We start from the raw sequence: 27,648 nt of genomic DNA, 5'->3' as shown, positions 1-27,648 counted from the left end.
TTTTGAAATGTGTGGGAAAAGTTATTTGAAACAAGCGTAGGTTTAAGGGCAAAGTTGACCCACCCACGAGGATCAAAGCATGGTTTGCTTTCTACGTGCTGCGCGAGTGCGCGCGTATACAAGCGTAGATCTCGTGACAGCGAAGCTTTGATTTTTCCAGACGATTACAACGCGTCTAATTTTTTTCTTCTTCTCTTTTCTTTTTTTCTTTGGTTGTATTAAGTGTCTGGAGTTTGTTGCTTAGCAGCCTGAAAATGACTCCTGATTGGTTGATACCTCGCACTCTCTCCAGCGCGTTAAAACGCTTCTGAAAGGTGCACGAGGCGCGCTTCAGAACTGTTCCGAACTCTGATGAACCTGCGAAACCGCGAGCCGCATCAGTACTTCTCTCTGAGCATTTGGGAATATTCTGTTTGCATTATGTACTTTAGTTTATCGACAGTGGATCAGCATCTTCTGAAGTGGGAACAGAGTGAAGAGACAGATGGATCCAGCTCACCTCACACACGAGCTTTCAGTGTAGGTTTATAGGCTGAAGGTGGGTGTCCACAGTTACTGTTGATCCTGTATCATTCTTTATGTTTTGTATTTTTAGATATCCAGCTGATATTTAAAAGGCTGCATGAGTTTAAAACTTATTTACATACAGCCCATTTTAGTATTAATTGATTTCTATATATTATTTTCTATTTAGAATCTTGTACAGCGCTTTAACTGTGCACTAAATACCTTGTAAAATAACTGACAAACAGTGCATGACTTTGCACAGTCATTATCAGACTGAGAGATGGGAATTATTTGAATTATGTAAAATATTAATTTGTTGTTACTTCTCTGGATCTGCACAAACCTCTGCTTTATATTAACCACTGAATATGTTTAACATTGAACTAGAGTTTGTTTGGAAATAAAAGATTCTCAGTATAATTGTAGTAGAGCTCAAATTTGTACATTACTTTTTTTTAGAATGCTTTTACTTCCATGCATTTTATTTTAATATAAGAGAAGACAGTGTTTTCCTTTCAATTGCATTTTCAGTCTACTTTTAGGTTTAGGTTTTTATGTTTTTGAGAATGTAAAAAAGAAGAAGAAACCATTTAACTTAAAATCCTAAAATGTACTTAATTCTGCATTCACTGGTTTTCAGTCAGAAATAGAATCTAATGTGACTGGACTGACTTGAGTCTATTGGGTTACACTAATGAAAGTGTTTTTAAGGATGAGATGAGGTATAAACAGCAGTGCTTGTGTTCACTTTTTACAGTGATACAGTACATTGACAGTGGCTTGCTTTAGTGAAAATGCCTTCTCAAAGGTTGTTCTTACATTGTGCTCAGATCTCTTTAGTGTGATCCCATGGGACCTTGTTAAAAATGCAGGTTTTAAAATGACCACCGTGACAATATTATAGAGGACCGTACCAAAGAGAATTAATGATTACAAAAATAGTACCATTAGTTCAATTAATTAGACAGGCCAGCTAAAATATTTAAATCTCAACGCAGCTTTGAAGAAGTAGGACACTGCCAAAGGCTTCTTCTCCCTCCCACCGTGTCTGATGTATGCCAGTGATGGCGTAAAAGAGAGAGAGAGAGAGAAAAAAAAATTCATTAAGGGAATTTACTCATTCAATACACAGAGCTATCAATAAGTTGGTATTACACTTAGCTAACTGTATACACAGACTATCCAAACTGTCTTTTTTTATATCTATTAAAATGCTTATTTGAGAATCATAAGGCAGATGAAGTATTGTAATGTGTGATATTTACTGGATAAAACATATAATAGGGCTTGTTAACCTGTGTTAACGTCTTTTTAAACCCAGACTTAAGGTCAGTTTTAACCCTGAGTTATGAATCTTTCAAGGTGAAACAATGTGTTGCTTGCACGTTAGTCTCAGTGCTTACGTCATTAATATTCATATGCTTTATACATTTGCACAAACTTGCAAAGCTGAAAGTTATTGCATCAGCGCAAAAGCATTAACTGGAGTGATGAGGAGGTGCTATTGTTTTTTGCTGCATGTTTCAGAAGATTTAAAGGGAAAGTCCACCAAAAAATATTTAATTTCTGTCATCATTTGCTAACCATTATGTCATTCCAAACCTGTATGGTTTCTTTCTTCTGCGGAACACAAAAGAAGATATTTTGAAGAATGTTTCAACTGTTTTGTACAAAACAACATTGAACCCCACTGACCTTAATTGAGATATTTTAAATATATTTTAAATATTGTATTTAATATTTCAGAATATCTGAAAAAGAAAGTCATACAGGTTTGAAAACACATGAGGATGAATGATGACAGATTTTTATTTAACTCATTTTGTGCAATAGGGTTATCAGCATTAACCAATGGTTCACAAATACAGTCTGGAATCTCAAAATCGGAATAAATCATTTTTTACTATATCATAAAGTATGACAACTGAAGATTTTGTTTGCCCAGGGCTATGAGAGACCATTTAAAGTGTGAAAAGTTTACATTTTTATCCTAAATTTAGACCAGCTGCCAAATCCTTATTTTTATTGATACTGCTCTTTTCACTCTGTCATACTAATGCACTTTCCTTCACTGGGTCTCTCAGGGCTCAGCGTTACACAGAACACAATGATCACAGATTCATCAAGTCCAGCAGAGTTCTACGAGGACAATGCTTCACTGCTGTCCTTGGACTCTAGTGTTTTCTTCAGCGAGCCTGCACTACCTAGCAACGATCCGCTGGATTTCTTCATTATAAATGTGGGAGGCAGTCGGTATATCCTCTCTCAGGAACTATTGGCCTCTCACCCGGAGACTCGTCTGGGCAAGCTGGCCCTCTCTAGTCGAGACTCTGCTTTAGATCTATGCGACGATGCAGATTTCTTGGAGAACGAGTTCTTCTTTGACCGCAACTCGCAGACCTTTCAGTACATCATGAACTTCTACAAGACGGGTCACTTACATGTGCGAGAGGAGCTGTGTGTGATCTCGTTCCTTCAGGAGATCGAGTACTGGGGCATCGATGAGATCCGCATAGACAGCTGTTGTAGGGACAGATACTACCGGCGGAAGGAGATGAAGGATTCGTTTGATATTCGTAAGGATGCTGAAGTAATAGACAACGAGGAGGAGGACTTCACCGGTGTTTTGTGCCAGGAGTTACGCCAACGTCTATGGGATCTTATGGAGAAGCCGGACTCCTCTAAGGCGGCCAAGATGTTTGGGACGCTATCCATGTTCTTTGTAGTGGTGTCCATCCTGAACATTGCTCTGATTTCACTGGACTTCACAATACTTGGTGCACCCATCATCTTGGACGCTCTCGAGTACATTTGTATCATTTGGTTCACCGGTGAGCTGGTGCTCAGGTTCATGTGTGTTAGAGATAAGTGTAGGTTCAGCAGGAGTGTGGCGAATATCATTGACCTACTGGCTATTCTGCCCTTCTATGTGACTCTGGCCGTGGAGAGCCTGCATGGTGGATCTACGGAGCTGGAGAACGTTGGACGGGTAGTTCAGGTGCTGCGCCTAATGAGGTCTCTCAGGATGCTAAAACTTGGCCGACACTCAACAGGTGAAATACCTATTGAAACTTATCATATAATCATACACTACCGGTTCAAATGTTTGGGGTTGGTAAAAATGTTTTATGTTTTTGAAAAAAGTCTCTTATTTATTTGATCAAACATTTAGTAGAATATATTGCAAACTATTATTACAATGTAAAATATATATTTTTTCTTATTCTAACATATTTTGAAATGTAATTTATTCCTTTGATGGCTAATCTGAATTTTCAGCAGTCATTACTCCAGTCTTCAGTGTCACATGATCCTTCAGAAATCATTATAATATGCTGTTTTGGTGCTTAAGAAAAATGTATTATCAATGTTAAACACATTAGTGCAATATATATATATATATATATATATATATATATATATATATATATATATATATATACACATATATATATATATATATATATATATATATATATATATATATATATATATATTTTTTTTTTACCTTTAATTAATATTAAATATTTTTGTGGAAACCATTATACATTTTTAATGATTCTTTGACTGTTATAATGTTTAAAAGAATAGCATTTTTTAAAGGAAATCTTTTGTAACATTACAAATGTCTATAATGTAATTTTTTTAGCAGTTTAATGCATCTTTGCAAAATGAAAGCATTAATTTCATTTTTTAAAAATCATACTGAGCCCAAACTTTTGAATGGTAGTGTACTTTTTTGTAATTAATAAAAAAAAGTGATTTCAGTGATTTAATGAATGTCTAGCTTTTCGAACATGCACTGTTGTGAGTTGCACATGTGAATCAAGTGCTGCAGGTTTGCCAAAGGTACTCGTAAAACACACGACTGACCTTTTTGGGCATTTTAACATGGTCCTGATGGACTCTCAACCTGGGGAATGAAATAATTCATGATGATGTCAGTCTATTTTTGGGAGAGAGAGTAAATGTATTCATCCATTCATATTTTGACAGTATCCCAGGGAGATTTAAAGGAATATCCTTACATACACAAAGTTACTGAGAACAGACCGGTGACTTTGATCTTGCATTTTTGTGAAAAGAAAGAATCTCTTTCTAAGATGCTGCCATAAAGTCACAAATAATTAAACAACATGATATGCAAGGGCTAAAATACAAGGGTACGGTTGGGGAATTTGGTGTGACTAGGGTCTTATCATGCCATTTTTCATGTGGAAATGTATAATTAGGGAAAACTGAGTTTCATAAATTATCCATTGGAAGGTTCTTTTTCTCTTTTAAAGGATATAAAGCCATATTTTATTTCGTGACTAAATAACAGACTGAATTTTTCACAGGGTCTCACTATCATTGTTTAGATTTAACACATTTTTAATCAGACAAGGTCGGTTTTGTTTTCAGGATAGATATCTGAAGAAAACACTGACAGATAATCCACAGAGGGAATGGGAGCGACTATTTTCATAACCGTCACATTTTAATAATGCGGTCCCTCTTGTCTACAGCGTTCTCTGCATCTCTGAAGGTGTTTATTCTCATTAGTGGTTCGTCTGATCAGAAGACACAAAATAAATTAAAGTGAATGGAGTCAGGCAAACCCCATAGCCATAAACATCAAATATGAACTGTGCTCAGACAAATGTGACAGTTAGTCAAGATGAGAATGAAAGTGAATGAAAAAACAAATTCAATATCAATCTTTTGAGTGCTCCACACTGCATTTTCATTTTTTCAAACAGAAGCTTAGTCTTTCACAGAAGCTCATGTTGACTCCAGCACCTCAGACGTGGGTTAAGGGGCCATAAAAGCCAGCGTATTAATGACAAAATACAGTTCCTGCTTCTAAAAATAAAAGGGCATGCTTTGATACACACAGTAAGTAGGCTAGGTGTCGACTTTAGATTCTTGATGTTCTGTCTGTAAATGTATTCAGTGAGGCTGCTAAAAAAAGAATAAATAAAGCATTTCTCAGGAAGCCGTGACATTTTGTAGTGAGAGAGTATAGCAGCTGTTCTCAGGTGTCTATATTTAAAAGCTAGAATATCTGGATGATTTGATAACTGTTATAAACTTTTTGATTTATCTTTTGCAGTAATATTCACAAACTGGCAGATGCAAATGTTCTCAACATCTCAGATCTCAAGTTGACAGTTTAACCTCTGAGTCCAAGCCTCTGTTACTAATTTGAAAAGGAGTTGCTTCTTTGCAAGCTCATTATATCACTGTATTAAAAGCTAATTTTATTATGCAGAGTATTATAAGAGCATAATAAGTGAGCGAGTGTGATTACCTTCATCTGACAACAGCATTCATTCTTCAGCTCAATCTCATATTCACAATAAAACATTAGTCTGAATGTCTGCTGAAGAAAGCGATATCTTTGTCGTACTATACTTTCATCTGTTAAGGGTGATTTTCAATGACAGCGTTGGTCCTTATTTTGTTGGCTGCATCTTAAAAGGTGGTGTTGAAAGTAAAAAAAATAACTATTTTTTACAAGCCTGATTCATTCTCTTTCAAAATAAAAGTCTTTACCGCTGACTCACTCATAAAAACAGTCTCTTGTCCCCATCTAATGGTGAAACAATGTAACTAATAACCATCACAAACAAACACACACACATTATCCCTGCGTCCATGTCCCTGGATGGTCTACTTTTTCAAGTAGATCTTTGAAGGGTGGATAGGTAGGATTTCCATATCATGCCAATTTTAAAGGCAGCAGCAGCAATAACAGACAATTTAACAGAGTAGAAATGGTCTTTAAAACTAAATTACTTTTTATAAATTCATTAATATAAATTATAGAAAATTAAAATAAATTGTTATTATAATTTTTTATTATAAAAAGAAAAGAAAAAACTCGTCCATGTCCCTGGATGGTCTACTTTTTCAGGTAGATTTTTGCAGTGTGGATCCGTGGACATTCTAATAGCTAATATGCCCCACAAACCATTGTGCTTTGGTGAAGGATTCTATTATGTATTATTATAAATCTACTGCTAGTTTTTTTTCATAATATGGAAGTCAATGTGGGCCAGCAACTGAAGGTGAACTATCCCTTTAAGGGCGTAGAATAAGCAAATTAGGACACAGCATGTAACACCTGCTGTAGCTTGATTCTTTGTTACATAGAGTTCCATGCATTGGGGAACACTGACACAAATTACACAAATTATCAGAAAGTGCCCTAATGTTTTTCCTTCCCTAATTATTTGAGATGCCTCTCCTTTTTCCATGCTATTGTTTAAAGGTTAACAGTAATTTAGTAATTAGGTTAATTATTTGCAATAGTCTCTATCCTCTTGGCATGCAGTAATAATTTTAAAATTAGGGCTGTTAATTTAACACATCTATTTAGTGAATTGAATCATAAAAAAAACAATAAAACATTTTAAAATAAAAGGTTTTAAAACCAAATCATGCACCTGACATAGAAAAAAAAAAACAGTTTTAAAGTCACTTTTTACAATGTCTATTCATTTTTGGGTGAACTTTCCCAGTGGGTCTGTTCAGAACGACACCAATATTCACATGCCATACAAATATATATTTTTTCTGAATGGCTTGTTGTCTTACTGACAAGTCTGAAAAAACATTTGTGCTGGTGTGAATAGGCCTTTAGATTAAGGAACTTTATCTCTTCTTTGTGTGATCCAGGTCTCAAGTCTTTGGGCATGACTATCGCCCAATGCTACGAGGAAGTTGGCCTCCTGATGCTGTTCCTTTCCGTGGGTATCTCCATCTTCGCCACAGTGGAATACGCTATTGAACATGACATGCCAGAGACCACCTTCACCAATGTACCCAGCGCTTGGTGGTGGGCCACCACGTCCATGACCACAGTAGGGTATGGAGACATCCGTCCGGACACGGCACTAGGAAAAGTGATGGCCTTCATCTGCATCCTATCTGGCATTCTAATTCTCTCGCTACCTATCGCCATCATCAACGATCGGTTCTCCGCCTGCTACTTCACACTTAAAATGAAGGAGGTGGCGCTGCGGCACGGGGAGGCGCTGAAACGACTGACTCGCAGCTCGGCCTCAGATATGTCAGCGATAGGGGTGAACTTACGGGACGCCTACGGCAGAAGCATACTGGAGATGCTGCGGTTGCAGGGGCGAGAGCGAGCCAGCACACGCAGCAGTGCAGGAGATCTTTGGTGATAACAGTAGGCCTGCACGCGGCCTGAGAGAGAGACAGATCAAGTGAGTGAGAGTGGTCTTTTAAGGATCTCAAAACCTTTAAAGGCATCAAAGGCTCAAAATTTGCTTAATCTTTAGAGTTTATTGCATTCGAAAAACAAAATCATCCTGCAAAAAACAACTGAACGTTCTAGTGTTTCCGATGTAGAAACATTGCAATCCTGTAACAATCAAATGCAGCTTTGCAAAGTGGCTAAAATGGTACAGTGGTAACACTGTATTAGAAATGAGCCCAAACCTGCAGCATTGCAGATAAAGTGCTACTGCTCATTTCACATGCAAATGGGTAATTTCTTAATGTTGCGATCTAATGGAAGAAGCAACAGATCTTTTCTTCCATACTGGGATGTAAATCCAAGTGAAGCTGATTGGATGGAGGAAATTGTGCATGTAATTGTAAGAAAGAAGAGGGGTTTCAAATTTTCAAGTTTTCAATTTACAATTCTGTCATAATTTACTCACACTCATGTCTTTCCAAACCTGTATAATTTTCTTGCCTCTTTGGAACATGAAAGAAGATATTTTAAAGAATGTTGAAGAGTAAACAGTTTTGGTTCCCACTGACTTTCATTTTATGGGCAAATAATACAATGGAAGTCAGTGGGAACCAAAACTGTTTGGTTACCAGCAGTCTTCAAAATATCTTTAAAACAACATGAGGGTGAATAAATGAGGTAAAAAAGAAATTAAATAAAAATGAAACTTACATGGTTGAATCATTCACAATAAGATCAATAGCATGCATTATTATTAACATTCCATATCATGCCAACAGACCATTTAACAGAGTAGAAAATGGTCTTAAAACTAAATTAGAATTGATATTATAATTTTTTCTTATAAGAAAAATAAAACTTGATAATGAACCTCAGGGGAAAAAATAAGACCCATTTTAGGGTGAAGAGAATGTTTTCTACTCCACTAGTGGCACAAAACAGAATTGCAAAAAGAAATGCTTTTTTTTAAACAGGTTTCCCTTACACTGCCCTTGGTTGGACAACAGTTAGCCACACCCCAAATTCTCACCATTGGTTGCATCAGTGTTTCCATCCTGCTTAAAACAACCATACAAATTCTGAAAACGGCACAGTGTTTACATGTTTCGACTGAATCAGCCAACGACTTACTTTAAATTGTCTCTGCACATTAAGCTGGAGACAGTATTTTAATGTGACACTATAATCATCAAAATGATTTTTCAAAAATTGCTACATGCCAGTTCTATTCATCCTTGTGCAACTCATTGATTGTTTGTAATATAAGTAGTTCCTACTGTTCCTTTTGAAGATCTGTAATAAAATCTGTGTCTGGATTTTCCTGTTTGGTTGTGTTTTAAGGGCTGCATTTACCTTAGAGAAATGTGCATATTCCCTGCGACTTGTTGATCCTTGTAAAATATCACAAATGGCCGGAAGATTATGATGACCCTGTAAGAGCAACAGGTCTGCTCAAAGATGCATGGCTTATTTGACACATTACTCAGAAACAGTTGCAATCATTCACTCCACTGACCACAGACCACAGCTAGACAGTAAAAATGATTTGCACTGCAGGAATATGTTATTACTTGACAAGATATGACATGTAAATGGATAACAAGCCTTTAATCTAAATTTCATTTTTGTGGCTGTGCAAGCTCTTTTCTCAGTAAATTATTTGAATTAAGATTTTTGGTCCAAGCTGCTAAAAAAATTAATTTTATTTAATATAAAAAAATATTATATATATATATAGTCACGGGAGGAGCACAAGACAGACACAGTGGGCGTGGCGTCAGGCCTCGGAGAGGCTTTTATTAACAGAAATCATAAAATAACAGAGGGAAAAAGTGGCCAAAGGGGGAAAGTGTCCAAAATAACAGGGAATCTGGTGTCCTCGTCGTGCTGCGGGATTTGTGTAGGTCGGGCAGTGTTCATCAAGGAAGGGTCCAGGCAAGGGGCGGAGTCCGGCGGCCGCACGCGCTCCCCTCCTTGGTCCGGGGCGCGAGGGGCGGCGGCTTCTCCTAGCGGCCGCGTCTCTCTCGTTGGCCGCGGCGCTGGTAGGGGATGGACGGCCCGGCATCCTGGCCCGTCGGCCGTGTATACGGGTGCGGTTCCCATCCGGATCGCGGGTCCGGCAGCTCACGTCTTGGTGGCGCGGGAGTCCCTCAACGCACCCTTCCTGGACCCACGAGGACACCAGTGTGCATGCACGGGGAAGAGACCGGTCTCCTGAGGAGAGGCGCGTTGGGCTTTTAAACAGCGGCGGTAATGAGGCTCCACTTCCTTCAGGTGTGCCCCATCACACGCCGCCAGCCCTGACTCGTCCGGCGCCCCTCCTCTCACACACCCACTCCAGTCGGGAGCCTGGTGAAGGGCGGCGATTTAGGACGGGGTGCCGGTGATAATCAGGGAGGAGGCCGCTGACTCGTCACATTCCCCCTCCCAAGCGACATCCCCGTCATCAGGGCGCCACCCACACGGGAGTGCTACCATCCTCAACCAGGCTCCAAACGGTCGGAGTGGGCGGGGCTTCCTCTCCGGGCGGTCCTCCCTCTCGCAGCGCACCAGAACAGGGACAGAGAAACCGGGTTTTAGTGACAGCCTCAACCAACCACAGGGTAAAATGACAATGGAAAAGTCACTTACCCCTTGTGTGGCTGGGAGGCTGTCCCCAGTTTTCCTCCGTCCCAGTCTGGGTTCTCACGAACGTTTGCAAGCGAGAGGGAGTGACGTCACCAGACGTTTCCCAACTGCGCTGTCTAGGCTCCGCCTGCCCGCATTCTCCACCAGTGTCACGGGAGGAGCACAAGACAGACACAGTGGGCGTGGCGTCAGGCCTCGGAGAGGCTTTTATTAACAGAAATCATAAAATAACAGAGGGAAAAAGTGGCCAAAGGGGGAAAGTGTCCAAAATAACAGGGAATCTGGTGTCCTCGTCGTGCTGCGGGATTTGTGTAGGTCGGGCAGTGTTCATCAAGGAAGGGTCCAGGCAAGGGGCGGAGTCCGGCGGCCGCACGCGCTCCCCTCCTTGGTCCGGGGCGCGAGGGGCGGCGGCTTCTCCTAGCGGCCGCGTCTCTCTCGTTGGCCGCGGCGCTGGTAGGGGATGGACGGCCCGGCATCCTGGCCCGTCGGCCGTGTATACGGGTGCGGTTCCCATCCGGATCGCGGGTCCGGCAGCTCACGTCTTGGTGGCGCGGGAGTCCCTCAACGCACCCTTCCTGGACCCACGAGGACACCAGTGTGCATGCACGGGGAAGAGACCGGTCTCCTGAGGAGAGGCGCGTTGGGCTTTTAAACAGCGGCGGTAATGAGGCTCCACTTCCTTCAGGTGTGCCCCATCACACGCCGCCAGCCCTGACTCGTCCGGCGCCCCTCCTCTCACACACCCACTCCAGTCGGGAGCCTGGTGAAGGGCGGCGATTTAGGACGGGGTGCCGGTGATAATCAGGGAGGAGGCCGCTGACTCGTCACAATATATATATATATATATATATGCCTTTCATGATGGATGGAAATGAACCATATCTAGCAACCACATAGCAATGCCCAGTAACTACCCATAACATTTTAGTATCATGTTTTGATGGGGGAAAATATGTAAAATCCTAGGTTGAAAATAATCTATCAATGAAAAAAAAGGCATCACCAGGCCTGCTATCCAATTAAATCCCCTGAAAACAAGCTGAATGCTAAATCCACAGCCTGGAGATATGTTGGATTTGTGCTATTTCTATCTCTAGTGCCTTTTGAAAACTTTCCAAATGAACAAGAATACCTCCTCTCAGTCGCTCATGAAATATCCGAATATGAAAGTCCTTAAATGGGCCTTTTATTTCCTCTAACAGCAAATTGCTTGTTCTGTTTCAAGGACATTTAAGGGATTTTGGCACAAACTCCTGAAGATGTTTAAATACCTCAAGGAAGTTTAAACTCTGCTGCAACCATCTAAACGCACCTACAAATTAGATTATGACAACCATTATGGTTAGTGTATTTAAAAGTGAAACAAACTCAAATTAACAAAATAAAGTTAATAAATATTTTCTTTTATAGGTTTTCCTAGATATTTATTGAATTTACAGCAGATATACATTTTCTGTAAGTGAACTGTGCAGGAAGATAAAACAGCTCTTGATTGAACCTGCAGTTAAAAGATGAACTTGAAATGAAATGTGTCCATATGGGAATGAGAGTTTCATTCTTCATACTTCCAACTACATTCAGAAAATTCAAACTGACTTGATTTAGTTGGGACTTAGCGTTCTACATGCCCTGGATGAGCTATATATAGGATGCATTTGAATGTGTTTGATCTACAGATAAGGGCTGTGTCTATTCCCTAGGTGACTGACGCCTCCCCAACCTGTCTTCCTGGCACCAGAAATTCAGATGTGAATCCAAGGGGCCAGCGTGTAATTAGAGTGCACTGTCTGTCCAGCTGCATTTGTGAGTGTGTACACAAGTCCGTGTGCATGCATACATGCATGAGTTGAAATGAACAGGACAAGGCAAAATATGGAAAATAAATGTGGTGAAGAAAGGCCTCCTGTAATAAATCCATGCGTTTTTGTAAGAAAAATATCCATATTTCAAACATAATAAACACTTTTCTCTCACTTCCGTTATCTGTCATACGTGGAAGACAGATTCGCTACAGGAGGCCTTTATTCACCCTCCAAAGCCGTGTGAGGCACGTTTTTATTATGGATGCACGCGCTTTATTTGACCACTTGTGTATTGTTCAACAGCAACACCCATTGACTCCAGTGATAGAGTTTGGAATAGCGAGGACAATTATTAATATAACTGGATTAGTCTGAAAGAAGAAAGTCATATACACATAGGATGCCTCGAGGGTGAGTAAACAGGCTAATTTTCATTTTTGGGTGAACTAACCCTTTAATGTGCTATTTGTCCATATTGATGATATTTGATCATCGACCAGCCAAAAACTGCAAAGGCTGACTTCAAAGTAACAGTACACTTAACAATCTGCATGATTTTAGTATGTTTAGGTTTGTTAGTACTAGAGCAAAATGATGCTTGGCTTAGATTATAACATTGTGTGCAACTAATGGTAATAAAATCATCTGGTAACCAGGACATCCTTCTTCTTTGAAGCCAAGGACACTGGTCAAGCTGTTCTCTTTCCCGACAGCGGTGATGAAAAACGACTGCTAATATGACCCCGTGATTTCGTGAGGCGTCTCACAACTAGGTCAGGGCACCTGGGGAGGGGTAAGGGCCGCTCCTGAGAGACAGACGAGCACGAGCTTAGAACAGAGACTGTAAAAGACAGACTGTGCAAAGATGCTCAAATACTTAATAATTCACTGGTGATATAGGTTTGATTAAATAAATATCATCTACACAAAAGGTCCTCATTCATATCAAAACAGTATAGTGAAGTAGATTCCCTCGAGGGTTGACATGAAAGACTTCTACGTCTCTGTTCTTTCATTTGAAAATCCTCTTTTGAGCAATTATCCGCCACATCATGACATTCAAACAATCTAACAGAATGTAAAATACAGCTCTCCTCTCTCTTCGCATATTGCGCTCACTAAACAAATTGCCCTTTGGTTCACTTACCTTAATGGCGAAAGATCTTGTAGATTTACCATGTTTGTGCAACTGCCCCACTGATTATGCTTGCACTAAATGAATTTCACATCACCCATGTCGAATAAAACACAAACTGGCACATCAAGGCAAAGTGAAGTGGATCATGTTTTTGTATATAAAACACAGTTTTGCTCAGATAGAACCTCATCGCACTTGTGCACCACAGTATTATGCTCTTTGACTTCTTTAACATCAACCTACCTCTTCGATCTGAACAAGCCCAGGGCAATGCACTTGGACGCCCCCACGGTCTTTTGGAGCACAAGCATGGATAGCATTTTGTGAGGCTTCATGACTGTTTATTGAGGATGGTGGTGAGCAACACTTCGGTACTTCATGGACCTAAATTTAACTATTTTAGTCTGTCTGTCTGTCTATCTAATTAAAACAACATAAATTTCTCTTCCTGTCATTCCACATAATTTGTAATTAATTAATGAATTAAAAGTGAGCCCATTCTTAAATATAGCTCATTTAATCAGCTCTGCAATGCATCTCTATGCATCTCTGTAGTTATGTTTTCCAATAACTGATCATACTCTTAGAAAACAGACTTGCGGCAGGACAGCAGCAAAGTCAAAATGGAGGCCAGGTGAAGGCCATAATGTAAATATAAGTGTAGAAGTAAAGTGAAGAATGCCCAAGGCAGACATGCAAACAAATCACAGCTGGGACACATGAGTAGGACAAGGCAATTGGAAACCAAGGATGTGCTTATTTTAGCTGTATGAAACATTTTGAATATGAATTTGCCGAGAACATGCATTTGTGCAATGACCTTAAATATGCAAAAGAAGAATTAATGCTGGAGAACTGCTCCCATTCACTTTTTTATCCAACGAGCAAGTCTTTTGGCCTTTGAATAATTTTACCGATAGTTCAGTTGTGTAACTTATGTTTTTCAACCGTAAAAAAAAAGATTCCTTTGATTAAATAATGATCGCCTGAGCACAAGTCTTTGATGTCAGACTTCAAACATTTGGTTTTTAAACAGTCAGTCCTAAAGGAAAACTCAAGTTTGGACATTCACTAACTAGTTTAAGCCTTTACAGAAGCACACTTGCTTGTGGACAGTGGTGACAATTAAATAATTGCCACATTTTTTCATATTTTAACAGTCAATGTTCCAGACAGCTACTGCCTGTGTGGGAAGAAGCTTTATGCATCTGTAGTCAACTTGTTGGTTGCTAATAATTGCCCGTTTTATGACCGATAAACTGAGTTTAGTGTATCAACTAATCTTTGCCCAAGGAGTATCCTTGGCCTTATCCTTGGCCCTTCCATTTCCATAAAATAATTTCCACAAGGCCTTTTAAATGGGTAACTGGGACGATTATCTATTATCTAAGGCCCCATCCACACGGAGACGCGTTTCTGTGAATACGCACACATTTATTATCGGATAGGCGTTTCGTCCACACGGATCCGGCGTTTTCGCAAGGTGAAACGGTTTTCGCCACGTCTCCCCCCTAGTCAGACAGCTCTACGTCACGTAACAGCAACAAAAACATGAACAAACACTGAACGATTGTCTTTTTATTAACTAACATTAACACTGATTAATAAATGTATTGTTCCATGTTCGTTTGTGTACCACGCGCAAGGTTTACGAGCATAGTCCAAGTCTTCTTCTCTGTTTTTAGTGTATCTCTGTGGCAGAATTACAGTGCCACATACTGGTCTGGCATGTATACTACATCATTATGCGGTTTCGTGTGAACGTGGATATTTCTTGAGACGAGGAAAAAAAGATCGGATTGGGGTAAGCTCCTCCGTCTCCGTGTGGACGGGGCCTAAGTCTCCGCTATCTGCACATGCATATGTCCAGCATTGCATTAATATACTGTACTTTAATGCAGAAGGATGCAGTGTTTGAGGGAAGCCCTTCAGCAGGACCTCAAAGTGAGAGTATGTTTCAATTTAGCAACTCTTTGGTCCTTTTGCAGACCTGTGATGGCAGATTAAACCACTATCTACAGCACTTCCTGCAGTGGATCAAACATTAGTGCTATACTTATGTAGCTCAAGAGAAGATCAGCTGATATTTTTCTCTTTTCTGTGTCAGTGGGAGGAATATGTTATCCCATATCTAATGCAGAAGTGTGTCAGAAATCATTTGCTTGTACGCCAATGACTTTTTCTTGATATTCTCTACATGTAAAATGTGAAAGATGGTGGGTTTGTTATGCCACTGATATATTCTGAGAGCAATGATAAGCAGGTATACAAAATATTAAACATTTTGAAATAAAGTTAGAGTAAGTTGACTGGAAGTGTGCTCCATATGCTTTTGTTAAGCTATACACATGGTAAAATAAATATAATGGTATAATATACTGCATTCAGTGCTGACTTAGAATTTGGCCAAAAGTAGCAACATAATTCTCTTGCCTATGGATTTGGAACAGGTTTCCCATCTGGGGTGCATTGATGATGACTTAAAATGCAGGTATAATGGAACAGATATAATACTGTATAAATGCAGAAAAGAAGAAGCATTCATGTTTGAGAAGTAGAATGCTTTTTTTCCTCTCAGAACAACCAAAAAGCATTAAACATTTCAAAACACTATCTGTTTCCACACTCTGCAAGGTGATAATCTCAAACTGTATTATCTTGTGCACCACAAATATTTAAATTCTAGCGCAAATGCCATGTAATTGCTAATCTGGAATAACACATGATGTGAGGGATTTCAGACGGCTTTTAAATACCTGCCAAAAATGCTGCAGTGAGTCACAATCTTAGCCAATGCTGAAGACGGGATTCTAGGGGGCTGACCGCTCATGGATCATCACGCCAGCTAGAAAAGACGGTGAAGAGTGAATCAAAAAGAGATGAAAAGCAGTGGAAACCCATTGTGTTTTGCACTTTTCTTTAAGACTGCAATTTTTTAGGATGACAAAAACAGTAATTCACAAAGACTGTGAGAAAACTTCATTCAAAACCAAATGTATCGTTTCTAAAGAGCTTCCTTCACAAAAATGTGCTGTATGGATGATATCAGATGATATACTTCAGTACAGGAGAACAATTCACCCTTAAAAAATGTCATTGTATTTATTATATAACAAAATATCAGATCAAGAGACATTTAGTTCACAGACATACAGCACAAACATACTTCTGGAGCAAAACATTTCACAAAAAAGGAGTTTGTTAGGGTTGACATTACATAAGAAAGTGTTTTATCAAATCACAACTGGGAAAAGTTTCCCTCATCCCATTGGTTGTGATGAATATGTAAATTACACCTGATATCATTTGTAATGATGATTTTTTTTTTTTTTAAAGGTGTCATCAATTTTAAGGGGAGGCAAAACTTTAACATTCCACTTGAAAAAATGTTTTTACTGTATGTGTATATTTTACTATACAGGTATACTGTAAATGTTTAACCATATTATGTTAGTAATATATAAATGTAATTTCAAGACACTTCCTGACAAAACTTTTTGTGAACACTGTATATTAAATAATTATCGCATTTATATTAAAATATAATGATTGGTACATTTCCAAAATACTATGTTCAAAATACATTAATAACACTGTGGTACTTTTTTTGTAAGTGTTGTTTAAAATATGCATAGAAGGGACACATCCATGTACTTTTAAATGAATTCAAGATTTGCTTTTATTCCGCTCACAGTGCTGTCATTAGAAGACCCTGGTAAAAAGGACACTGTGAAATAAATAAATAAATACAATTTCTAAAGTGTTATCTAAAGCTGAAGTGCTGCATGTGTGTTTGGATTGGGGCCCAGAGATGATAACCATTTCAATCAAATATTAATGCACCCCTTTAGCTGCATTCATTCACAGCTGCTTTTGCGGTCGCAGGCCACTCTCATGGTTGTTCTTTTCCCAGGTGGACCCTGATGATGAGGTTAATTATCTCAGCTTTTAGCTACACATTAGTCTTCGGTGTTGTTTGTTCATGTTCCAACTGCTCACAGGTGTGCCCTGAAGTGGCTCTGTGAACCAGCGGGTATCTGATCAGAGAGAATGATGCCACACAATGGGCACTAATTAGACAAAAACAGACTGTGCGCGTCTGGGTCTGTGTGTGGTTTTCTTTGAAATCAGCATCTTCCACTTAGTATTCAAAATATCTATTTTTTTGTCTGGTAGGTGCAGATGTAATTTAGACTGATTTTGTGACTTAGTGGTCATTTGTACAGAAAAAAATGTATTGAGTTTAAAATTGCGAGTTTAAAATTGCGAGACAAATAACCTTATTTTAACTTGACATTGTGTCTTTAAAATGTGACATGCATGGGCATTTCAATATGGAGTGAAAACTGTCTCTGTTCCTCCCATAAATGTGTACAAAAGACATTATGCAAAAGCGGGACGCCGCACGCATGTTTATATAGAAAAACAAAAAGCAGCAGTGGAATGCAAAAATGGGTTCTGTGTGAACTGGACCTTATTTTTGTGTTGGTTAATGGAAACTTTATTGATATCAATAAACAATATAATTAGAACAAGGGTGCTTTAAAACAAGTGTGACATTGCTTTTACACAACAGTTCAGTAGACAAAAGTCAATTGTGATTAACTTACATTTTAAGTAGAATATTATAATTTACACTAGTTTTGTTCCACGAAAAATCCATCTCAGAATTCACTGTTTCACATTTCCGAGCAACAAACATTGTGGTGTTTTGTTGCTGAATGTGTTTTCAATGAATTGGTTAAATAAATGATTTAATGACTCACATATAAAGAAAAGTCACTCATTTGCTGGCACCAACTGGCTGAACTGAAAAAAACTGATAGTCCGTCTCTATACAAAACAAAAAATATTGAAGGAGGAATCCAAGTCATTTTATAAATTGGCAGTAGACTTGTCTTGTACTAGCCTAGCAACCACAAAGAACAACCTGGCAACTATATAGAGAAACCCCTATAGCAACTGCATAGCAATCAGTTAAAAAACATTGCATGTTCCATTTGGCCAACTTAAGTCAGATGTCCAGCTGCATAACACATCATGAGAAATGAAGAGACACACCACATGATCTCAAAAGTGAAATATCCCTTGGTGTGGCTCATCCTTGCCTTCAAAGCAAGAAAATCAGTAACACTCTCTTGGTTTGGATCTTGAAACCCCTAATACATCATCGTCACTTTGTGATGTAGGTCAGAATGTAGGACAGACATGAGGGGAAAAAAATGCTCTTATGTAAGGCTTACGTATAATTTTTTTGAGCCTTGGGTGTTGGTGACATGTGAAGGAACAGCAGAAGCCTCTGGTGGCTGGGGATGTGAGGTGAGAACTGTGCCGTTCCCGTGTGACTTTGAGGATGCACTCAGACAAAGACAGCTGGTGCCTTGTGAAAAGTTAAAAAGCAGCTTCTGAAGAGTCTAGGGTCTCCAGACTGAAGCAGAGTAAAAATGCATTGGAAAAAAGTTCATGCATACACTGTGATGTAAGTTAGACTACTAGTACTGTGCACGCACATTTAGTTAATGCTTTCACGTTCTGATTTAGTCTGTTAAAATACATTCAGGATTCCCCCTAAATTCAAGATATTGGGGCAAAAATGTCCCCTAATTACTTTTATACAGTGGTGGAAATGACCAAAATTAATTTGGGGAACTCTGCCTGGAGGGGTTTGGGTCAATTTAGATGACTTTTCCGTATTAAATAATAAAAACCTTTATAATTTAGAATAACATTACACATTTCATCTTTCCATTTGTTAATTTCAATGTTTTCCTATCTTGAGATTACAGATCACATTACAGGCCAACAAACAACATCCATTATTTATTTGGGGCACAAACTCATTCATTCAACAGAATCTCTGCTTGGAGATAATCACCTATGTAATTCATACATTGTGTAGGAATCTGCACATGTGATAATGTAAGCATCATGAATGAAACTTTGTGTTTAATAATAAAAAAAGGGGAATAAGCACTTGTGCTCCTAAAAAAAAATAGGACATTGAAAAAGAAACTTCCCATTATGAGTTGATTTGACTCACCGGGGCGCCTTTGTAATGGCATTTTTTCTAACCTTATTAAATGTCATTTTTATGTCAAATTCATACATTTATATTATCAATCTTTTAAAAAACTTAAATGAAACAAAAAAACTGAATTAGAATACGACACAATTAGAGCTGCATTTCCGCCTACACTGAACATAAACCATTTTGGGAAATGCAGCACAGGAAGCATAACTACTAGGTTACCAATCAAATTAAATCAGTATCAACTTTGCACTGCAGAGGTGGTACAGAAGAACACAAAAGTGACATTTATGTATATTTACAGACTGTTTAACGAGGGTGAGTTTAAAGTTTAAATATAAAGATTTTAATACAGAAGTAGGCTACTAAATTATTTCAATAAATTAAATTGTTTTTCAAAAATGAAACTAAAAGCGCCAGTAGGTGGCGGTAAATCACTGCCTTTGTCACTACTAATCCGACTAACAAAATCAGAATTAAAAAAATCACACGTAAACACGTAATTTGGATTGAATTGGCCAGATCCACTTTTATTGATTTTATGACAGGATTATCAGCACAAAATATCCAGTGTTTTTTATGCTGAAACAGCTTTATTCATTAAATTTCTGTTATCGAGTCTGTTAATGTAATAGCCTAATGTCGGCAATAATCACGGTTCATCCCAGATAATTTATTTTACATGAAGCAGTCTGTGAATTGGTTGAATGAGTCAATGACTCACCACCTCACACCCCAACTCTGCACTGCAAACACTAATTTTGTTGATACTGATTTTTGATTGGTAACAGCCCTAGTGTCTTATTAGAATTTAAGTTTAAGAAATTGACACATAAGATTATGCATATATTTAAATAGGTTAGAAAATGGCCTATAATAGGTAAAAATCAATTTAAACCTATTGTTAAAGTTCATTTCTGTTACTCCTGACAGAATTTGAAGAATATCAAAAGATTTGGGAGTCACTAAATAAAATTGCCAAAATACCAGGACAATAACACACTCAACAAATCTTAAGATATCATCAACGTTAATTAAAATAGCAAATAATATATTCATCTATAATTCAAGTTAGTGGGCTAGTTTAGCATATACTGTAGTTCTTTATTTTACTTTTTGATGAAGGTTCTTCATTGGCATATATGATTCCATGATAAACATTTAACATCAAATGAACTATACAAGGAACTAAATAAATAAATAACTACTCATTTATTTTTATTTATAAATATATGTATGTATTCAGATTATTAAAATGTTCTTCGCACTAATAAGAAAAAGTTATTATTTTAATAACAGTTCACTGAAAGGTTCTTTGTGGAACCAAAAAGAGCCCTCCATATTTTTTGTGTATATTCTTTCTAAGCTGACTCATTGTTATTTTGAGTAATGTTTTCATTTGCTTGCTTGAACTGACCCCTGAGCTATCAACATGTTTATATTCACCATAAAAATTTACACTGAAGTCCCACAGGCCATTTTTAACAAGTTTTCTTTAGTACCCTTTTAAACTGCAAGATGGCGCCAGTGCAGAAGTACTATGACAAATAAATTAAACGTCCTAAAATATAAGCATATGGTGGGGGGTAATGGGGTATGCTTTTGAAAACATTTTCTCTCTCCATAGGTGATAGGTAAGGGTAAGGCTGTAGTACCCTATGTAGCCTAACATTATAAACCCGTCTTTTTATAGGCAAGTACCATATGGGTTAATGGGTGTCATGAAATGTTTTTGATACGACGGGAATTGTATGAGCCCAATCTTTTAAAAACAAGTTAGGACAATTAACTGTAGGCTAATGATTTCATTTCCACGGTTATTCAAGCAACGAATAAATTATATAGTCAAAGCGACCAAAGAACACAGTATCAAAAGAGCTGTTTGAAACTCGAATCAGCCACAAAATGATTCACTGTTTCGAAGCGTTTCAATCGAATCGCGAATCATTTGATTCAGAGCGTGACTGTTGACTGGTGTTGATGTTTATCCCCATGGGGGATAAAAATAATTCAACAGAGGCAGGGATGCATTAACCGGGGGGGGGGGGGGGGGGGGGGGGAGGTTGCTCTCTCTATAAATACATATATCCTATGTGTGTACATATATATTAAGTTGGTGGAATTACATCATAGTTCAAATTAATAACAATAAAATTAAATTAAGATATTAAATGTATGCATTTAGCAGAGGCTTATATCCAAAGCGACTTACAGTTCATTCAGGCTATCAATTTTTACCTACAATATATTGTAGGATGTAGTAGACTGTGCATAGAAATCTATCAGTACATATATTAAAAATATGTTCCGCTCAGTGTCGTGATCCACCAATCAGAATCAAGTAAGCCATGTCAGCCACATTAGCATAATCAATTCATGCAATATTGAGGAATACTACAGTAAGTTATTCGTGAAATAAGTATTTATCCCTCTCAGATTTCCCCCAGATCCTACAGCGCAGTTGTGACTTGCATTGTGCTGCCATCTATTGGGCGATTGGGCATATGCCTACACGGAAGTGGGACTTTTTTTCTTTTTGCATGTATACACATTACTAGTCATTAATTAACTTTAAATCACAAAGTGTGTTCAAAGAGCATGGCTACATTTATCACTTCAGGTATCATAGCTGTGGTGAGTCAGCTTGTATTTTCACTTATCATTATAACGTGGCCATATTTTTGGACAATCTACGTTGATGTTTTCTTTATGAGTGCAGTAAAGTACCATGTGTGACATAAGAATAAGTCACTAATATCATAAACTTGTTTTAACATAGAATTTTGGATGTTTGATCTTTGAAGTACTGCCTCATAATAATGCTTGGTGATCCACGTAATTGGTACAAACAACAAAAATGTGCATGCAAACCAAAATTGGTTATAGAAACAAACGTATGAATCCATTGTATGCAAAAACACCATGTTTATTAGACACCAAACTCTCTGAACAATCAGAGTTATTAAAAACACTTCGTTTCGAAGCATACACAGAGTTTACAGAGTGAAAATGAAAACACAAAACATCATTAGAAAAAAACTTTAAAAATCCATATTGGAATCAAAAAGCACCACAGTGTCATTGTGTTGTGATCACATCCCACATGTCTAACACTTTTACCCACACACAGAGTTTGATCTCAGTTTCTCTTTAAGGAGTGTTGTCCTTGCTTGGAAACCAAAGGGACAGAAGACAAGGGCCCTCATGAGGTGCACACAGGACCTGCTTGAAACCAAATTAGTATTATCTTTGTATCCAAACATAGGTTTAAAAGGAGTAAACAAAAAGTGTGACCCGTTGCCTTATCTAGGTGAGGACCGCAAGCCAGCAGCCCAAGCACATCTACATTGTAAACAAAACAGTTGAGCAGTTCTTGAGAGTGCTAAACTCCAGCAAACCAAAACACGATGCACCATTCTAGGACAAACCAGCCAGAGGCCAGTTAATACTATAATAAAATGCATTGCTATAAACCACTAGCTTTTTGCATTACACTTGCATTTCAATCCGAACACTGATATTTAAAAATGAGAGAACAAGGTAGGGTCACATTGCTAAAGAGTCCAAAATACAAAACGTTTCCATCTCAGCAATATACAATAAAACAAAAACAAAAAACATAAGGGTGCGATATCAAAGTTTGTAAAAACCAACGTATAATAATGAGCTCTGAAAACGTGAGGACGTCCATGCATCTGTGGGCTCGTGAGGTCAGTCTACAGATTTGGAGATGTCGTGCTCCGTTGGTTCCGAGGGAAACTGTAGTCGTCTGACCGCTTCCTTGATCAGGTTTCCCGACAATATGAGTTCCTGGAGGAGTTGGTGCGGATCGTCCTCGTCGATTTTCTTTCGGTTCCACGAGGATCTGAAATGGTCCCATTCCTGATCGCTGGATCCGGGTGGGTTGTACGGACTGGCCCGCCTGGAACGTAAACTCCGGCTGCGGATACGGATGCACCGCTGTCCGCCCGCCGCGCTGCTGCTGTTGTTGTTGTTGCTACCGTGTAGACGTGACATCGCCTTCTGGCTCGAGCTATTGTTGTGGAGCTGCAGCACCTCGCCGATTTTCGACACGAGAGCGTCTACTTCCTTTGAATCCACCGTTACCGACTGTTCCAAAAAGATATAGTTCTCCTTTCGACAAGGCATCTTCAATATAGCTTTAGATAACAAATACCCAGCCCTGATGATTGCTTTTATTCAAACGGATAGGACTGTCTAGTCGGCGTCCGCCACGCTGCTCAACAGAAACAGCTCAAGGGTTGATTTGTAAACAATGGATGACGCGGAATCCGGCACGTACCATTTAAGAGCGAGAGGGGCGCATGCTCAGTCGTTTTAAAATCTAAACGCATGTGTTATATTGTTATCAGAAAGTTGCAGAGTGATGTTATACGGATCAACTGCTACATATATTACTTTGTCTGCTCCCTTTATCATTCTTAGCGGTTATAATTATCTTGGCACCGCCATACGTGTCTGCAGATCTCTGTATTATCAATTGTAGCATTACATAACAGTTCTCGATTGTAAAAAAAACGTTGTAGACAGCCACATGTGTGCACTCAATGCACCCAAATGCTGGTGCAACTGAATGTGACATTACTTCATGTAACTTTACTAAGATTCTGAATTACACTCGCTATCAAATCAGTATCTTTCTTGATAGCCATATTTGGAAAGAAGGACCAGTTTGTTTTGTGAGGCACGTGTTAGGCAGTTATTGTGGGAAGTAATCAAGGGAATATTAGAATACAATTGTATCATACACACTGATATAAAATAAACATGACAAATAGATTGAACTAGGAGATGTAGGCAGTGACGCCGTAAAAGGAGTAAAGGTTGTGATTGTTAACATGGTCCTGTTTTCCTAGGTATGCAGATCTATGACATCTCGCTGTGTGTGTGTGTGTGTTTATATATATATATATATATATATATATATATATATATATATATATATATATATAAATATATATATATATATATATATATATATATATATATATATATATATTGTAGCTAGCTATGTGCATGTGTGTAGCTATTAGGTAATGACTGAAGTGTCCTATGGGTGTGTTTGCATAATATTTGCAGTCTTGCCAATATTAAATGTGTGATCTGTCTCTATGGAACTGTGTCAAAAATCCCTCTGAATAACTGGATTTATTCAGACTTGCAGCAGTGACTCATTACAGTTGTTTGCCGAGCTGTAGCAGTTTGTTTGTTTAATCATCCTCACAAATTAAAAGAATACTTCGACTCAAAATGAAAATTCTTCATCATTTACCATTTGGTCCATGAGTCATGTGCTTTTTTGTGAGAAACAGGCCAAAATGTATTTATTTTATTATTATTTATTATGTTACTCTTGACATCAGCTCGCTTTGAGTAAATAATTCTTTTGAGTTAGATGTTTTCAGTGAATTAATTTCACAAAACTGGTTGATTCAAAATACAGTGCAAGAGTCGTATGGACTACTTTAAAATGTCTTTGTGTCTTTGAAAACATCAGTAGGCCTACCTGTTTATTGTAAATGCACAAATCACTTATGAGTGAAAAATCATTCTGAAGTGAACTCTTCCTGTAACATTATGCCACAATGTAATTAGTATTTCTTAAAATGTACTCTGGTACTTTCAGTTCTGTTTCACAGTCGTCAGTCTGACCACGTCCTCTTTTAGAGGAAGAGGCCTCTGAGTTCTTAGAAACAGATTGTGAATTATTTTAACACAACTACTATGTTTGGTTGCATATATGGCACCAAACCATTTAATTAAATGGATAGTTTACCCAAAAATGAAAATTCTTTCATTAAAGGTATACTTCACCCCAAAATGAAAATGTTGTCATTAATCAATTACCCCCATGTCATTTCAAACCCATAAAGCTTGATTCATCTTCGGAACACAATTTAAGATAATTAGGATGAAAACCAGGAGGCTTATGACTGTCCCGTAGACTGCCAAGTAAAAAACACTGTCAAGGTACAGAAAAAGTTTGAAAAGCATCATCAGAGTAGTTCATCTGCCATCAGTGGTTCAACCGTAACGTTATGAAGCGTCGAGAATACTTTTTGTAAGCAAATAAAACAAAAATAAAGACTTTATGTACCGCCATTTTGGAGAATATCAGCTGAACGCAGGCAGTTTACGCTCTTCTGTGTCAGCCGCGCCACAATGATGCACTGTTTTCTACATATATTCATGCTATGATCTGAAAGAAAACAGTGCATCATTGTGGCGCGGCTGACACAGAAGAGCGTAAGCTGCCTGCGTTCAGCTGATATTCTCCAAAATGGCACAACGGTGATGTGTAGAGACACAGAGGAGACAAATTGTTGAATAAAGTCATTATTTTTGTTTTATTCGCATACAAAAAGTATTCTAGTCACTTCATAACCTTACAGTTGAACCACTTATGGCAGATGGACTAATCTTAAACTCTTTGTTCTACATCTAAAAATGAGATGATGTTTCTTATATCCTCTTCATGGTAAATTAAAATATAGGCATGTCTTCCTGCAAGCTGTGATTCACCATTTGATTTTGTATGTGCACAGATTGCACTATCCAACAACCATAGCAGCTTTCCTTGTTTACTTCACAGCAGGAGAACAGTCTGAAGAACAGACTGAGCCTTTGTCGATGTATCAACACAGGCTACTGGTGTGCCGTTGTTCTCTGTCTCAATCATCAGCATGCCCACAGGGAACTTGTTTCTCAGAAATCACCTCACTGCAGAAACCAATGTGCCATGTGGTCTTTGAGATAAAAGAGGTTGAGGTCATTCTTTTTTATTCAGACATTTTAGTATACCGTGATATGAGTAAATATTTAATACGTTGTCTGAGCATACGCCTAACATTCAGTCACAGAATGATTGATACTATTAGTAGGTAGGGTTAAACGTTAATCTTAAATATTGATATATTGATCTTTAAATATTAATGTGCCACAGACATGAATGTCATATCAAATCATGTTTATTCTTGAAAAATGTGTTTTCGCATTTATAGGAATCTGACTGAAATGTATTGCTAATTTGTTAATCTAGTGATCTAGTTATGTGGCTATTATATATATATATATATATATATATATATATATATATATATATATATATATATATATATATATATATATATATATATATATATATATATATATATATATATATGAGCAAGCAACTACAAAAGATCTCTTCTCTGATTCAATAGAATATTATGTATAATTTTTTACTGTGATCAATATATATTTACTGTGAAAATACAGCTTGGATTTAACATTTTAATAGTGGGTATAAAAATGTTAACCTAATAAAAAGTCAATATTTTTCAGATGATTTGTTTTGGCTTCAGTACAGTATGCAAATGATTAATTTTGCATATAATCACTATTTTTGTATGCAGTGAAAATGGATCTTTATGAATAAAAATATAGCTGCTTTTTATTCTAAGGAGGAGTCCCTCAAGGGGATCGTAATATTTGGAGGAACTTGGTATCAAAACCCCTGAACTCTACATGTAAGTCTACATAAAAGGTTTGATATGAATGGAGATTATAATGGTCTGTAATCTCATACACCTGCAATGCTATCATGAAAGTTGTAAAACTTCTTCTGTCTCTTTTGGACTATCTTAGCTAGCTTAATTTCTCAGAAGGAAAGAACAGGAAGAACACTCAGTCCTAGAAGTTTATATGGGTGGGGAGCATGGGTTATTTGTCGAAGGCAAGGCTAATAAACAGAAAAACTTAATACAGATCAATGATGAGGAAGGAAGAACTGTGTCTGTTTCAAGTATTTAAGGGATCTGGTTTTAGACTGTGTTGTGGGTTGTGGGATTTCTAAGTGTTTTTTGTTTTTTTTTAGCTTTGTTTAAAATGGAAGCATACAATAAATCAGGGAAAAGTAACCAATGAGATAATCCTTTATAGCTACAAGAGAGAAGCTTTATTCCTTATTTGTTTCATCTTCCTGTTTAAAGACCAGCTTTAGTCTTACAAACATCTCAATACAGAAATAAATGGGTGCATGTTTATAACTTATTTTTAAATGGGCAACATGTTATTATTATCTGACTAGCTTACGTGAAAAACATTGAAGTGCAGGGCTTAAAAATATTTTACAGTTTTTTTTTTTTTTTTTTTTTTTTTTTTAACAGCAGAGCCATAGAAGAGCTACTGCAGAATCTTTTTAAAATAACAAATTTGTTATTGCATTTAAGGACAAAAGTTCTTAATAGAACCATAGATGTGAATAAAGAACTTTGTTCTGTGTGCCATATCTACACTTAAAAATAAAGGTTCCTGTACTGAAAGGTTCTGTGTTTTT

General features: G+C 37.8%; 3 protein-coding genes across 3 annotated transcripts in view; 1 reads left to right on the top strand and 2 right to left on the bottom strand.

Annotated features, from left to right (window-relative positions):
* Window positions 1–27,648, bottom strand: part of LOC113059477 (collagen alpha-6(VI) chain-like) — a 1,020,620-nt gene that overhangs the window by 930,178 nt on the left and 62,794 nt on the right.
* Window positions 137–8,230, top strand: LOC113059538 (potassium voltage-gated channel subfamily V member 1-like). Its single transcript, XM_026228093.1, has 3 exons — window positions 137–538; window positions 2,592–3,560; window positions 7,171–8,230. The coding sequence occupies exons 2-3, from the start codon at window positions 2,615–2,617 to the stop codon at window positions 7,677–7,679; spliced, it is 1,455 nt and encodes a 484-aa protein (XP_026083878.1). The 5' UTR covers window positions 137–538; window positions 2,592–2,614; the 3' UTR covers window positions 7,680–8,230.
* Window positions 22,219–23,735, bottom strand: LOC113059571 (GSK-3-binding protein-like). Its single transcript, XM_026228138.1, has one exon. The coding sequence runs from the start codon at window positions 23,457–23,459 to the stop codon at window positions 23,022–23,024; it is 438 nt and encodes a 145-aa protein (XP_026083923.1). The 5' UTR covers window positions 23,460–23,735; the 3' UTR covers window positions 22,219–23,021.

This window comes from Carassius auratus, chromosome 41, assembly GCF_003368295.1.
Source record: "Carassius auratus strain Wakin chromosome 41, ASM336829v1, whole genome shotgun sequence".
Taxonomy (NCBI): Eukaryota; Metazoa; Chordata; class Actinopteri; order Cypriniformes; family Cyprinidae; genus Carassius; species Carassius auratus.
This window is presented reverse-complemented; position numbering and strand designations above follow the sequence as displayed.

Excerpts from the sequence above, each read along its gene's own strand:
- LOC113059538 (XM_026228093.1), top strand. The coding sequence starts at position 2,615 with ATGATCACAGATTCATCAAGTCCAGCAGAGTTCTACGAGGACAATGCT. Across the intron at positions 3,561-7,170 it reads ACTTGGCCGACACTCAACAG|GTCTCAAGTCTTTGGGCATG; the intron begins GTGAAATACCTA and ends TGTGTGATCCAG.
- LOC113059571 (XM_026228138.1), bottom strand. The coding sequence starts at position 23,459 with ATGCCTTGTCGAAAGGAGAACTATATCTTTTTGGAACAGTCGGTAACG.